We start from the raw sequence: 12,847 nt of genomic DNA on the forward strand, positions 1-12,847 counted from the left end.
GACCAAGTGCTGTTGGTCCAGCTGCTTGCACAGCCAGCTGGGTGGTGCCGTGACTGCGGTGGACACCAAGGAGACACCGAACAGCAGAGTGAGACCTGGCAGCTGCCGCTGACACCAGATCGATTCCAGCTGGAAAGAACCGTCCCTATCACCAGCCTCCGTCTCCGTCTGCTACTGCTCTAGAAGGGGGCTGCGTCGCAAGGTGCTTTAGCCACAAGCCAAGTTACTGGACTCCTGCCAGGGGAAGGTGGTTGAAATTCATCATGTGGGGTTAGGCCCTCAGGGGCCCCACAAGGTGATCAAATGCCTCTCCTGGCCTCAAATGCCATGGAAATAGACCCAGAAGCAAGAGTTCATCCCTGATCTAAAGCGGCCTGCAATCCGTGGTGGGGCTGTGGGGAACCAGCGCTGCTACACCCCAGCTGGGCTGAGTGTCCAGCATGGTGAAAGCTGGGCTGTGGGGGACTAGCCAGAGCCAGGCTGTGGCTGACGGCTCCCTGGACAGCTCTTGGGCTGTTATACCAGCCACAGCTCCCCCACCCCACCAGGGCTGGGGCTTGGAGACCCACATCCCCTCACGCTTCCCCATCCCCCCAATCCTGCAGACCCCCGCCCCCTGCCTGGACCCCTCTCCCATGTCTTCACCCGCCCTTCCCGGCATCCTGCCTACAGGGAACCCTCAGCCCAGGATCGGGCCCACAAAGCTCTCCCACCCCCAATTAGCCCCTTGAATCCTCCAGTAACAAGATCCGTCACGGCTAAAAGCAATGCGGCCATTCCCACGGCTGACCCATAGAGATTGCCGGAGGCAGGATAGCCAGCTAGATGGGGCGGGCAGGGGAGTAAGGATAGATAGATGGGTGTATGGATGGGTGGGGGGATATATAGATAGATAGATGATTAGCTATCTAAAGAAGTGTCTGGGGATAGACAAACAGATAAAGAGGTGTCTGGACTGACAGCTGTGTGGAGAAGGACAGACAGACAGGAAGGGCAATGAAGTGCAGTGCAGTGTGGAGGATGGATGGACAGACAGATGACTGCAGAGCCACCTGGGGGTGAGATCCCAGCGCTGCCATTCTGGATGCATGGGTCCCATGCCCCATCCTGGTCTCACAGCTGTGTCCCAGACCCCTTATTTCCATCCTAGCCCCCCAACCCCTAGCAAGCCATCCCTGGGTCCCAGATGGGAGAAATGGGATGGGGGTGTCTAGTGCCCCTCCCTCCACCCGCCCTCGCCTGTGGCTGAGCTGTGCCTTTAAGGCGCCACCCCCTCCGAGCTGTGAAAACACTTTGAGTTGCAGCCTCCGGATTCATTGTGACACCAGATCATCTGGAGCCGGTGAGAGCAGAGGGCTGGGCGCCAGGACTCGTGGGTTCTATCTCTGGCTTGGGGGAACTGGGGGGTGCTGGGCACCAGGACTACTGGGTTCTAGCTCTGGCTTGTCAGAACTGGGGGGTACTGGTAGCTAGGACTCCTGGGTTCTATCTCTGGCTGGGGGGTCTGGACTTCTGGGTTCTATCTCTAGCTCTGTGGAGTGTGTGTGTGTGTGGGGGCGGGGGTTTGGAAGCCAGGACTCCTGGGTCCTCTTGGCCAGCCCCTTCCCCTCTTAGCACCATAGGTCTCCTATCCCTGGAGAGCTGTGGGGATGGATTAATTTATTGATCTGCGAAGGCACTTCAAAGTGGCTGGGAGGGTTCTGTGTTATGGCAGAGACTGCTACGGGGGGGAGGAGAGGGCAGGGAGAGGGGGGTCAGCGGAAGAGATTACCTGGGCCAGGGGGGCAGTATCCTGTGTGCCCAGCTCCTCCAGTGCAGAAGAGCATCTCCGAGGGCAACTGGGCCATGGGGTCTCATGAGATAACCCATGGGGGGGCACCACAGTGGATATAATAGCTGGAGATCCAGCTCCCACGCTCCCCCCTCAAGGGTGGCAAAGCACCCCCAAAGCCTGGGCGCCCCCCCCAGTGCTGTCCCCAAAGAGGGTTCCCTGCTGGGCTGCGCATCGGGAGTGAGGGGCACCAGTAACCGGGTTGTCTCCCCAGCCGCCATGAGCCGGAAGGTCGTGCGCAGCAGCAAGTTCCGCCATGTCTTCGGGCAGCCGGCGAAGGCCGACCAGTGCTACGATGACGTGCGGATCTCGCAGACCACCTGGGACAGCAGCTTCTGCACCGTCAACCCCAAATTCCTGGCCATGATCGTGGAGGCCAGTGGGGGAGGGGCCTTCATGGTGCTGCCCCTGGCCAAGGTAACCCCACCCCCCACCCCAGCCGGTGCCCCTCACACCTGAGCCACAGCCCCCTGCTCTCCTAGGCCTGGGCTCCCCCCCCCACAGCTCTCTGCTGCCCCTCACTCCTGACCCGCAGCCCCCTGCTCTCCCAGGCCTGGGCTCCCCCCCCCCCCAGCTCTCTGCTGCCCCTTCTTAGGTAAGGTTCTGTCCCTCCCCATCTGTCTGTATTTCCGGGGGGGAGGGGTGTTTTGTGAAACCGCCTAACAGGCAGATCTTGACTTTTTTGCCTTAAATGGCTCCAAATTTGAACCTGGGGCGGAAACAGCCGTGTAAAAGGGGAAGTGGGTTGAGGGGGGAGGAGATGGAGGGGGGCAGGTTTGAAACACCACAGCTAGTGGCCCAGTCCTGGCTCTGAACGCAGCCCGGGCTGGGGAGGAAGATGGGAGGGGTGGGGGGGGTCGTGTCAGGTCACAGCTCAGTCCCGGGTGCGATGAGCCTACCAAGAGAGAGGAGCAGAGTAGCACAGGGGGCTGTGGGTCAGAATTGAAGGACACCAGAGCACCTAATGTTGGGGGGACCCGGGGCTGGGCTAGCAGGGGGCTGCGGGTCGGGAGTGAGGGGCACTGGGAGAGCGAGGGATTTGCAGGACTGTGGGTCGGGAGTGAGGGGCGGGGGGAAGGTCCGTGGTGCTGGGTTACAAAGGGCCCTGTGTCCTTCCTGGGCAGGACAAGCTCTTGGAGGGTCCCTCAGCCCGCGGGACGCGCTGTCTTGTGACTCCATCGTGATGGGAGAGAAGGGAGCAGAAACACTGGGAACAGAGCTCCAGCCCCTCCCCCCACTCTGCTGGTGCTCCTCACTCCTGACCTGCAGCCCCCTGCTAGCCTGGCCCTGGGACCCCCCAGCTCTGCCGGTGCCCCTCATTCCCAACCCACAGCTCCCTGCTAGCCCAGCCCTGGGCCCCACTTCAACACTCTCTGGTTTCTAAGCCTTTGAATCCTGCACTGCCTGGCCCTTCCTATCCCCGGCAGTTAGGGAATTTCCCGTCCTTCTGTAATTTTTTTCTGGGGTTGCCATTTTTGTGGGTCCCACCTTATTCCTCTCTATTCAGGAGGAACATGGGGTCACATGGAAGGGGGATTTTGTGTTCAGTGGGGAGTGGCCATGCGATGGGGGAGAGGCTCTCAGTGTAGGGGGGAGAAGGGACCCAGTAATCCTGGGTAGGAGTGGGTGGGGGCCTAGGAAGGACCCAGGCATCCTGGGAGCTAAGAAGGGCCCACGTGACCCAGGCACTGAAGGAGCAGCATGCCCTTCTGGCAGATCTTGCCGCCTTCTCAATGCTTTTCCTGCTCCACAGCGGGGAGGGGGGGGGGGGGCTCACGTCGCCTTTTATGGGCACGTCTGGGGCACCAGGGCTGGGAGCAGTGTCGCAAGACTGACACAGCCAGACACCCAGCCCCTACACCTCCCCGGGAAACTCCCCTGGGGCCATGGGGGGAGCAGCGGGACTCGCCAACCCCCCTGCCCCAACAAACACTTAACCACCCACCCTCCCAGGGCTGGGAGAAAACCCAGGAGTCCTGGCTCCCAGCCCCCTGCTCTAACCACTAGATCACGCTCCCCTTCACCTACCCCAACCCAGCCTCACACATTCAGGCAGCCTCAGGGCTGCACCCCCTGAACTGGGGGGAGGGGGGAAGAAGCTCCCGTGAGGGGCAGGGAGAGGAACAAAGGGTTAAAGGGGACCAGGGTGGAGAATCCCCTCCATGGTGCAAAGGTTGAGGCCTCTGCTGCTCCACCTGGTGGGCGACGGGTGTAACTGCAGCCAGGAGCCAGGGCACCTGGGTTCTGCCCTGGGAGGGGAGAGGGACCGCGAGGTCCAGCAGGGGCGGGAAGGGGGAGGATCTCGGCTGCCTGGGTCTGAACGTGTCTCTCCTACTCCCCAGACGGGCCGGCTGGACAAGTCCCAGCCCCTGGTGTGCGGGCACACGGCCCCGGTGCTGGACATCGAGTGGTGCCCGCACAACGACAACATCATCGCCAGCGGCTCCGAGGACTGCACCGTCATGGTGAGCAGGGGCAGCCGGGGGCCGGCGGGGGGCTGGCCTGGGGAGAGGAGAATGGCAGGGATGGGGAGTCCTGCGGGGGGCGGGTGGGCAGGGGGTAATGCCAGGACTCAAGGGGCTGCTCCCCCCAGGGAGCGTGGGGCTGGTGTGACCCCCACACTTTCCCCCCAGGTGTGGGAGGTGCCGGACGGGGGGCTGGTGCGGCCCTTGACGGAGCCGCTGGTGACGCTGGAGGGCCATTCCAAGCGGGTCGGCATCATAGCCTGGCACCCCACAGCCCAGAACGTGTTGCTGAGCGCAGGTACTGCCCGGGGGGCACCCCATTACCCCCCCCAGCTTCCAGCCTGGCCCCCTTCACCCCTGCCCCCCACCATCATCTGCTGCCCCCCCAGTTTTCCTTCCCGTAACCGCCACCCCCACCTGGGGCGCACCCCCGTACCCCCTCCCACCGAGCCCTCTGTCCCCTGGCTGCCCTACTGACCCTCCCTCCTCTCTGGGCCCCTGTTGACCTGTGACATTCCCCAGGGCTCAATCTGGCCTGGTAACAACCGCGTCCCCTCCAGCTGTGCCTCCCCCCAGCTCAACATGGGGGCCTGCCGCCCAGTGACTTACGAATTATACGCAGGGGGACACCTGCCACCCACAGCCTTGGCCCCCTCTTCCCCGGGCCTGGCCTGGCTGGCCAAGGCGATCTCCCAGCAAGGCCGTCATTGCGCTGAAGGGAAATGCTGGCGCTTCCCGCGCGCTTCCCCCGGCCATGGCGGTGGAGATAAAGGCTGTTAGCTGCAGGCAGGTCAATGCTGAGCGACAGCGGGCACCGCGGCGTAACCGGCGGGCTGGGCAACAAAAGAAAAGCGTGAAGGGCAAACAGCCGCCGCGCCGGGAAGCCGAGTGAAGTTAAGACAAAAGCCAATGTTTTTCCTCCCCCTCCGATGGATTTCCCACGCTGGGTCCCCCTCCTGCCTGGGCCCCCCCAGCTCTGGGCCCCGGTTATTCACTGGTGTCACATGCAGAGACGTGGGAAGGGAGAGGCGGCGAAGGCCCCAGTATCTCATTTTTATACCCCTCGCTGAGGATTATCCTCCACTAAGGTGCCGGCAACAGGCAGGGGGGAGCTCTGAACCCTTCCCGTGGCGTGTGGCCACCGTTATTCACACCTGCCTGGGGCCCGTGGCTGCGAAAAGCTGGTCTGCAGGGCTCACGCAGGGGCCCGGCCCGTCTTGGCACCGAGCCCGCAGTACAAATCCCGCCCCCTCGCCGGCCGCGCAGCACCAACCACACACAGCTCCGGCCTCTCCCGCCGGCCCCTGCCAGGCTGGCTTGGTACGAAACCCATGGTGGGGTTGGAAAAGCGGCGTTGGTGGGGGTGTAGACAATCCCGCCCCCTACCCCGGCTCCCCCACTGACCCTCCCCTCGCCCCCAGGCTGTGACAACGCTGTGCTGCTGTGGGATGTGGGCTCAGGTCAGGCGTTGCAGGAGCTGCGGGATCTGCACCCCGACACCATCTACAGCGTGGCCTGGAGCCGCGACGGGTCCCGCCTCTGCACCTCCTGCCGGGACCGCCGGGTCCGCATCATCGAGCCCCGCTCCGGCCGCGTGCTCGCTGTGAGTGCGGGGCAGGGGGGTGGGGGGACTAGAGGGCGGGGCTACGGAGTGGGGGGGCTGAACTACAGGACCTGGGATGTGGCTGTAGCCTGGGGTGTTGCAGGGGCAAAGCTAGGGGGGATTGCAGGGGGTTCCCTGTCTCTAACCCCTGTTCCCCCCGCAGGAGAAGGCCAACCCCCATGAGGGCTCCCGGCCGGTCCGCGCCGTCCTGCTGGCTGACGGGAAGATCCTCACCACAGGCTTCAGCCGCATGAGTGAGCGCCAGGTGGCGCTGTGGGACCCGGTGAGACCTCAACCCTCCCCCCACCTGGGTCCCGTGGAATCCCTGCCCCACCCGCTGCCCCCCTGGGACCCAGCAAGACCTCAGATCCCCCCACTGCACCCTGGGACCCATGAGACCCTGCTCCCCCAACCCTGCTCCTGGGAGTCAGTGAGACCCCTTCCCCTCCCCCCACGCATGTGTCTCTGCTATGGGACCCAGGGAGAGACCCTGCCCCCAATCCCACCTTGTAGCCTCACCCCCTTCTCCCCACATCTCCCTAAGCGAGCACCAGGTGGTGCTTTAGGACCCTGAGTGGGACTTTTCCCCTCCCCCTCCCTCCCTGGGGCAGCCCAGCCCCACCCCTCTAACCCCCTTTCCTCTCCCCACATGCAGGCCCACCTGGAGGAGCCCATGAACCTGGAGGAGCTGGACACGAGCAGCGGGGTGCTACTCCCCCACTATGACCCCGACACCAGCATGATCTACCTCTGCGGCAAGGTCGGGGCCAGTACCTAGTCTTCCGGGTCTCCTGAGGGGCTCCCCAGCTGCCCCCACTGACTCCTGTCTGTCCCCCACAGGGTGACAGCTCCATTCGCTACTTCGAGGTGACGCCGGAGGCCCCCTACCTGCACTTCCTCTCCCTTTTTAGCTCCAAGGAGTCCCAGCGCGGCGGTGGCTGGATGCCCAAGCGGGGCCTGGACGTCAGCAAGTGCGAGATCGCCAGGTGGGGACCCCGAAACCCCCCAATGCCAACAGCCCTCCTGGGCCCCGTTTGCTCTCCCACCCCCACAGCAGAGCCCCTCAAGTTCTGCTCAGCCCCCCAATTCTCTCCCTCACCCCAAATTTCATGATCCCAAGGTTCCCTCCCACCCCCAATCCTGTTTTTCTTGGGATTTCAGATTCTACAAACTTCACGAGCGGAGATGTGAACCCATCGCCATGACGGTGCCCCGCAAGGTTAGCCTGGCCACTGGGTCTGCCATGGCAGGGGAGTGGGGTGTAGTGGCTAGAGCAGGGGGGTTGGGAGCCAGGACTCCTGGATTTTGTCCAGGGCTCTGAGCTCAGGAGTGGGGTCTAGAGATTGGGGGGGCGCAGGGAACCCAGAATCCTGGGTCCAATGCTGGCACTCTCCTCCCCCCAGTCAGACCTGTTCCAGGAGGATCTGTACCCTGACACAGCAGGGCCTGACCCTGCCCTGACAGCAGAGGAGTGGTTCGGGGGCAAGGATGCCGGCCCCCTGCTCATCTCCCTCAAAGATGGCTACGTCCCACCCAAGAGCCGCGAGTTCAAAGTCAACAAGAGCATCCTAGAGCCGCGACGGAGCCTGCCCTGCCACGATGGGGGCAGCCCCGGGGTGAGACAAGTGGGGGGGCTGCAAGTGAGGGGCACCAGCAGAGCGTAGGGCAGGGCATGCCTGGGGCTGCAGGTCAGGAGTGAGGGGCAGTGGCCCAGCTGGGCAGAGGTAGGTGCCAGGGCTGGGGTAGCAGGGGCTGCGGGTCGGGAGTGAGGAGCACTGGCAGAGCGGGGGGCAGGAGCTGCAGGACGAGAGTGACGGGCATTGGCAGAGGGGGTGAGGGGCAGGGGCTGCGGGTTGGGAGTGAGGGCACCACATGAGCTCTGTTCCCCCCCCCCGCAGGCGCTGGAGAAGCTGGTCGAGGACATGCGGCAGCTGCAGGCAACGGTGGCGGAGCAGGCCCGACGCATCGCAGCGCTGGAAGCTGCCAAGTAGCCGGGGAATCGCAGCCAAGCCCCTCCAGCCCCCCCAACAACTTCCCTCAGCTCAGGGCCGCTCCGACAATGCCCCCCCAGCTTTGCCAGCCGGATCCTCCTCCTGCCACAGCCAAAGAGGCTCTGCCCACTACTCCATGGGCGGGGGGCAGCTCCTCCCAAATTGCTCCTCAGCTGCCCCCATAACCCTCCTTCCCTTCAGGAGCCAGAGCTGCCTGCCAAAAAGAATTGCTCCCCCCTCCATCCTGTCTGTGGGAGCCCAGCCCCTCACTCCCTGTACAGAGATGCTTTTATCTTTTTTACTTGGGGTGTTTAAATCATTGGGTGGGGGGAGGAGACAGGGCATCTGTCTGTCTGCTGTGAAGGTTTCTACCAATAAACTTTGTAAATAGCCCCTCTGCCTTGATTTGTGTGTGTGTGTGGGGGGGGGGGGGGGATGTGGAGGAGACCCCGCCCAGGAGGTGGTGATGGGGCATGGGAGTTCAGATCAGGGGGGACCCCCCCACTCATCACATCCTTGAGACTTGGCTACAGCTGGGAGGTGCCACCCTAGCATGTTAACTCTGAAGGCTACTGAGGGCAGCTTTGCAAGATGCCTCCCCCAGGGGATTTTTAAGAGACACAGTCAAACTCTTCCCCCCCCCCCCCATACATAACCTGAAATCCCCCATCTGGACACCCCCCACCCCACCCACTGCTGTCTGGGAATAGTGGGAAGGGCTGCAGGTCGGGAGTGAGGGGCACTGGCAGAGCTCGTGGGAGCACACAGCTGGGCTACCAGGGGGCTGTGGGTTGGGAGTGAGGAGCCCAGTCAGAGGCATCTTGTTTGTTTTGCATGATTGTTTATTCCAGCCCCTCCCTTAGCTCTGTGAAGCACAGACAGCCCAGCTTCGTGCTGCTCCATGGTGGCTGCAGGGGACCGCACAGGAGATCTCCCCTCACTGCAGGCCCCCTCGTTCCTTCTCCCACTGCTCGGGCGTCAGCGTGCGCTGCTCGAAAGCATGAATGTGCTTCAGCTCCTCCACCAGGAGCTCATTCACCAGCCTGCGGGGAAGGGGGGAGTCAGTGCCAGAGCCCCAGGTGCCCCCCCCCCCCAATAGAATCCCCCGAACAGCCCCCACGGAGCAGCGCTGGGCAGACTGGGCACAGGGGCTGGAAGGCAAGCCCCTGAGCTCCCGCAACAGAGCTAAACCCAGCTATGCTTCGGGGAGACTGAACTCTAGGGGCAGGGTGGGGCCCTGGCTCCCCGGGGGGTACCGAGAGAGGCCAGCTCCAGGACAAGCAAAGCCAAGGGCCCAAACCTGTAATGGGGGGGGGGGGGGGGAACTGACCCCAGGTTGGGAGCAGGGGGAGGGGAGACAAAGAACAAATGTGTCACTGCTGGAGTCCCAGGACCCCCGCTGCCCTGCCAGGGGGAACGCAGGCAGCTGTCAACATGAGGGGCGCCGGGTGGGGGGCAGTGCTAGAGGCCCCCAGCAGCTCTGATCAGGATGCTGACAGGCGAGGAGCAGTGCCAGAGGCCCTGGGGAAGGGACCCCGCTGTCGGGCTCACCGGTGTCGCTGGAGCAGGGGCTTCCCCCGGAAGCGGGATGAGACGACCAGCACCTTAAAGCTGGTGGAGCAACGAGCTGGGGTCGTGTCCTCGACTTCCTGTGGGCGGGAAGAGACGTGAGTGGGGGGGGGGGCCCTGGGCCCTCCCCCAACCCACCCATCCATCCATCCATCCACCCACCCACCCACCCCTCGCCCCTCCCCCAGCCCTGACCCCGAGATGTGACCCCGGCCCCAGAGAAGGGGGCACTTGGGGGGCGGGAGGGGCTCACCACGTGCTCCGCTTCCAGCCCCCGCAATAGCCGCCCCCGCAGGGCCTCCGCGCTCAGATCCAGCTCGGCCGCCGGCGCCTCCATCCCGGCCCCGGAGCCGGAGACACCCGCGCCGCTGGGCCTGCCGAGAGCCCCGCACTTCCGCCTATGGTCACCCCCCCCCTCCCCGCGCACTTCCGCCTATCGTCCCGCCCAAGGCGGCCTTAGCCGCAGCTCCTCCAATCACAGCTCTGTTGGGGGTGGGGCTTCTCTCGAAGCGACCAATAGGATCCATCCTGGGAAGCAGCGCCCGCCAGAAGCGGGAGCACCCGGGCGGCGCCACCAGCAGCTGAGGCTTGAGGCAGGATTGGAGGGGCCCCACCCCGGGGCATGATGGGAAATGGGAGCCCGGGGGGCGGGGCTGGGAAAGGGGGGATCGCTGGGGTGAGGGTGGGGGCGGGGCGGGGGATAGCGGCAGGGCTGTGGGGGTGGGGGCGGGGCTGGGGAAGGCTCAGGGGCGGGGCAGGGGCTGTAGGGCAGAGGAAAGGGGCGGGGCTATGGGGCTGAGGTGGGGGCAGGGCTGTGGGGCTGGGGAAGGGGTGAGGGGGCCAAGGGGCCCATGACTCAACTCGCCCTCTCTCTCTCTCTCCCTGCAGGCCCGGCCATGGGGGCGAAGCTGCGGGACTTCTGCGGTGTCTACCTGCTGCTCTGTGCCAACCCCCGCTACCGGGGCCGCGTCTATGTGGGCTTCACCGTGGCCCCCGTGCGCCGTGAGGGGCAGCACAACGCGGGGCGGCGCTGTGGTGGGGCCCGCAACACCAGCGGACGGGGGCCATGGTAACTGAGCAGGGTGGGGCCTGGGAACCAGGGGCGGGGCCTGGTAACTGGGGGGCAAGGCAGGGTCCAGATGCCTGTGCCAGACAAAGCCCCAAATGTCATGTCCTGCCCTGTGAAATCGGCCCCCAACGCCTGCTCCCCAAGGCAGGGCCTGAGCCTGGGCCTGCCAGGAGGGCGGGAGCTCGGGCTGGGGGGGAGCTGGGCTCGGGCAGTCCTGAGCTGGACTCTCTCTTTGCAGGCAGATGGTGCTGATCGTCCACGGCTTCCCCTCGGACGTGGCTGCATTGCGGGTACCTGCCGCCGCCCCTCACTCCTGACCCGCAGCCCCCCATAGCCCTGGGCCCATCCCACCGCTCTGCCGGTGCCCCTCACTCCCGACCAATGGCCCCCCATAGCCCTGGGCTCATCTGCCCCCCCGCCAGTGCCCCTCACTCCCGACCCCCCATAGCCCTGGGCCTATCCCCCCCTGCTGGTGCCCCTCACTCCTGACCCAGGGCCCCCCATAGCCCTGGGCTCATCTGCCCCCCCGCCAATGCCCCTCACTCCTGACCCCCCATAGCCCTGGGCCTATCCCCCCCTGCTGGTGCCCCTCACTCCTGACCGAGTGACCCGGGGCCCCCCCTAACTCCCCTGTCTCTCCCCCGTAGTTTGAATGGGCTTGGCAGCACCCCCACACTTCCCGCCGTCTGACCCACGTGAGACGTCGCACCGGCCAGGAGACCCGCTATGATTTCCACCTCCGGGTCCTGGCCCACATGCTCCGCACCGCCCCCTGGTGCCGGCTGCCCCTCACCATCCGCTGGCTGAAGCAGGAGTACTGCCGGGACTTCCCCCCAGCCCTCCAGCCCCCCCTCCACATGCCTCTGGCCTTCGGGCAGATCCGGGTGCGGGACAGAGCTGGGGGGCCATCTGAGGGGGGGCAGGAAGAACCCAGCCCTCCAGAGGGGCAGGAGTCCCAGGCCCAGTGCTGTACCATCTGCCTGAAGAGACTCCAGGTACTTCGGGGATTCCCAGACACCTGGGTTCTCTGGGGTGGGGAGTGGAGTCTAGTGGTTAGAGCAAGGGGGGTTGGGAGCCAGGACGCCTGGATTCTGTCCCAGCTGGATGGGGAATGTGGTCTAGTGGTGGTGGTGGGGCTGTACCCTCCCCCATATCTGTCCCCTCTCTGCAGGACATGAATGACCCCCCGCTGCGCTGCTTCCACCCCAGATGCCCCCTGGCTGCCCACCCCGCCTGCCTGGCCCAGGAGTTCCTGCGTGAGGAGCCGCAGCAGTTCCTGCCTGTGGAGGGGCACTGCCCAGGGTATGGGCCCAGGAGGGAGCAGAGAGGGGAGGGGGATCTCCCTGGAGGGGAGGGATGGGATGCAGTTGCCGTGGGCAACATCCCCAGCACTGTGCCTTGGCATCCTGGATCTCACAGTGACACCCCCCCATTTCTCCTGGCAGCTGCAAGAACCTGGTCCTGTGGGGTGACCTGATTCGCTACCACCTGGGTTGCTATGGTGACTTGGAAGAAGTCCCTGCTTCCTCCCAGGTAAGCCCCGCCCCACTTGCTGCTAAACTCCACCCATGAGTGTTTAAGTCACACCCCAGATTCCCTGTCCCTCTAGGCCTTAACCCTCCTCCCACTTCCTGTACCTGCCCCCTTGGTTAAGACCCTCTTGTAGATAAGCCCCACCCCCATTCTATGATGAGCTCCTCCCCTCTTGTGCCCACCCCCTTCTGAGCAAGCCCCTCCCTATATCCTATCCCTGCCCACTTTGCAGCTAAGCCCCTCCCTCTGCTCTCTGCCCCGCCTCCCTTCGTAGCCCTGTTTTAGGGCAGCTAAGCCCCTCCCCCTCATCCTATCCCTGCCCCCTCTCCCAGGGAAGCCCCTGCCTCCATCTCTCACCCCCCCTCCCGCCTTCACCTCTGACCCCTCCTGCCCGCAGGGACACTGGACACAGGAACTGCAGGGCTGAAGACCAGAGGGAAGGAGCCTGCGCTGGAGGGGGCGGGGCAAAGGGCTGGTCCCGTCTGCCCACACCTGGACGATGGTCCTGCCCCCACCCAGATCACGGTTTAACCGGGTGGGAGGGGGAGCGGATAATTATGGGATTAAATTAAATAAAACCGGAGCGATCAAGTCTCGGCTCTGTCTGACACCAGGGATAGGGGAGGGGACCCAGGCGGCCGGGGAGGGAGCCGTGCGGGAGAGGGGACCCAGGCGTGTGGGGGAGAGTCCCACCATGGGAGGGGCATAGGGGGAGGGACCCAGGCGTCCCCTGTGCCCACCCCGGGCGGGGGGGGGGCTGGGATCTTGGATCTTTTCCCTGCCCCC

General features: G+C 64.7%; 3 protein-coding genes across 6 annotated transcripts; 2 read left to right on the plus strand and 1 right to left on the minus strand.

The window, feature by feature from the left end:
* Positions 1 to 275: 275 nt before the first annotated feature.
* Positions 276 to 8,281, plus strand: CORO1A (coronin 1A). Of its 2 annotated transcripts, none has more exons than XM_067563891.1 (11): positions 276 to 295; positions 2,046 to 2,248; positions 4,174 to 4,296; positions 4,465 to 4,594; positions 5,718 to 5,899; positions 6,063 to 6,182; positions 6,555 to 6,659; positions 6,740 to 6,885; positions 7,061 to 7,118; positions 7,303 to 7,515; positions 7,798 to 8,281. In XM_067563891.1, the coding sequence occupies exons 2-11, from the start codon at positions 2,051 to 2,053 to the stop codon at positions 7,888 to 7,890; spliced, it is 1,368 nt and encodes a 455-aa protein (XP_067419992.1). In that variant the 5' UTR covers positions 276 to 295; positions 2,046 to 2,050; the 3' UTR covers positions 7,891 to 8,281. The 2 variants fall into 2 exon arrangements, with proteins under 2 accessions (XP_067419992.1, XP_067419991.1); XM_067563890.1 differs by lacking the exon at positions 276 to 295 and adding an exon at positions 940 to 1,342.
* Positions 8,282 to 8,545: 264 nt separating this feature from the next.
* Positions 8,546 to 9,893, minus strand: BOLA2B (bolA family member 2B). Its single transcript, XM_067563895.1, has 3 exons — positions 9,713 to 9,893; positions 9,442 to 9,539; positions 8,546 to 8,933 (listed from the first exon to the last, which is right to left on the minus strand). Exons 1-3 carry the CDS (start codon positions 9,794 to 9,796, stop codon positions 8,828 to 8,830), a joined length of 288 nt encoding a protein of 95 aa, XP_067419996.1. The 5' UTR covers positions 9,797 to 9,893; the 3' UTR covers positions 8,546 to 8,827.
* A 60-nt stretch (positions 9,894 to 9,953) lies between these two features.
* SLX1A (SLX1 homolog A, structure-specific endonuclease subunit) lies at positions 9,954 to 12,761 on the plus strand. 3 transcript variants are annotated; one of them, XM_067563893.1, is made up of 7 exons: positions 9,954 to 10,052; positions 10,348 to 10,528; positions 10,767 to 10,818; positions 11,176 to 11,523; positions 11,700 to 11,830; positions 11,974 to 12,061; positions 12,459 to 12,761. In XM_067563893.1, exons 2-7 carry the CDS (start codon positions 10,356 to 10,358, stop codon positions 12,486 to 12,488), a joined length of 822 nt encoding a protein of 273 aa, XP_067419994.1. In that variant the 5' UTR covers positions 9,954 to 10,052; positions 10,348 to 10,355; the 3' UTR covers positions 12,489 to 12,761. The 3 variants fall into 3 exon arrangements, with proteins under 3 accessions (XP_067419994.1, XP_067419995.1, XP_067419993.1); XM_067563892.1 differs by lacking the exon at positions 9,954 to 10,052 and having other exon boundaries at positions 10,301 to 10,528; XM_067563894.1 differs by lacking the exons at positions 9,954 to 10,052; positions 12,459 to 12,761 and having other exon boundaries at positions 10,274 to 10,528; positions 11,738 to 11,830; positions 11,974 to 12,067.
* The last annotated feature ends 86 nt before the right edge of the window (positions 12,762 to 12,847 follow it).

This window comes from Emydura macquarii, unplaced genomic scaffold, assembly GCF_026122565.2.
Source record: "Emydura macquarii macquarii isolate MOO-44397 ecotype Brisbane River unplaced genomic scaffold, CSIRO-AGI_Emac_v2 contig_2627, whole genome shotgun sequence".
Classification (NCBI taxonomy): Eukaryota; Metazoa; Chordata; order Testudines; family Chelidae; genus Emydura; species Emydura macquarii.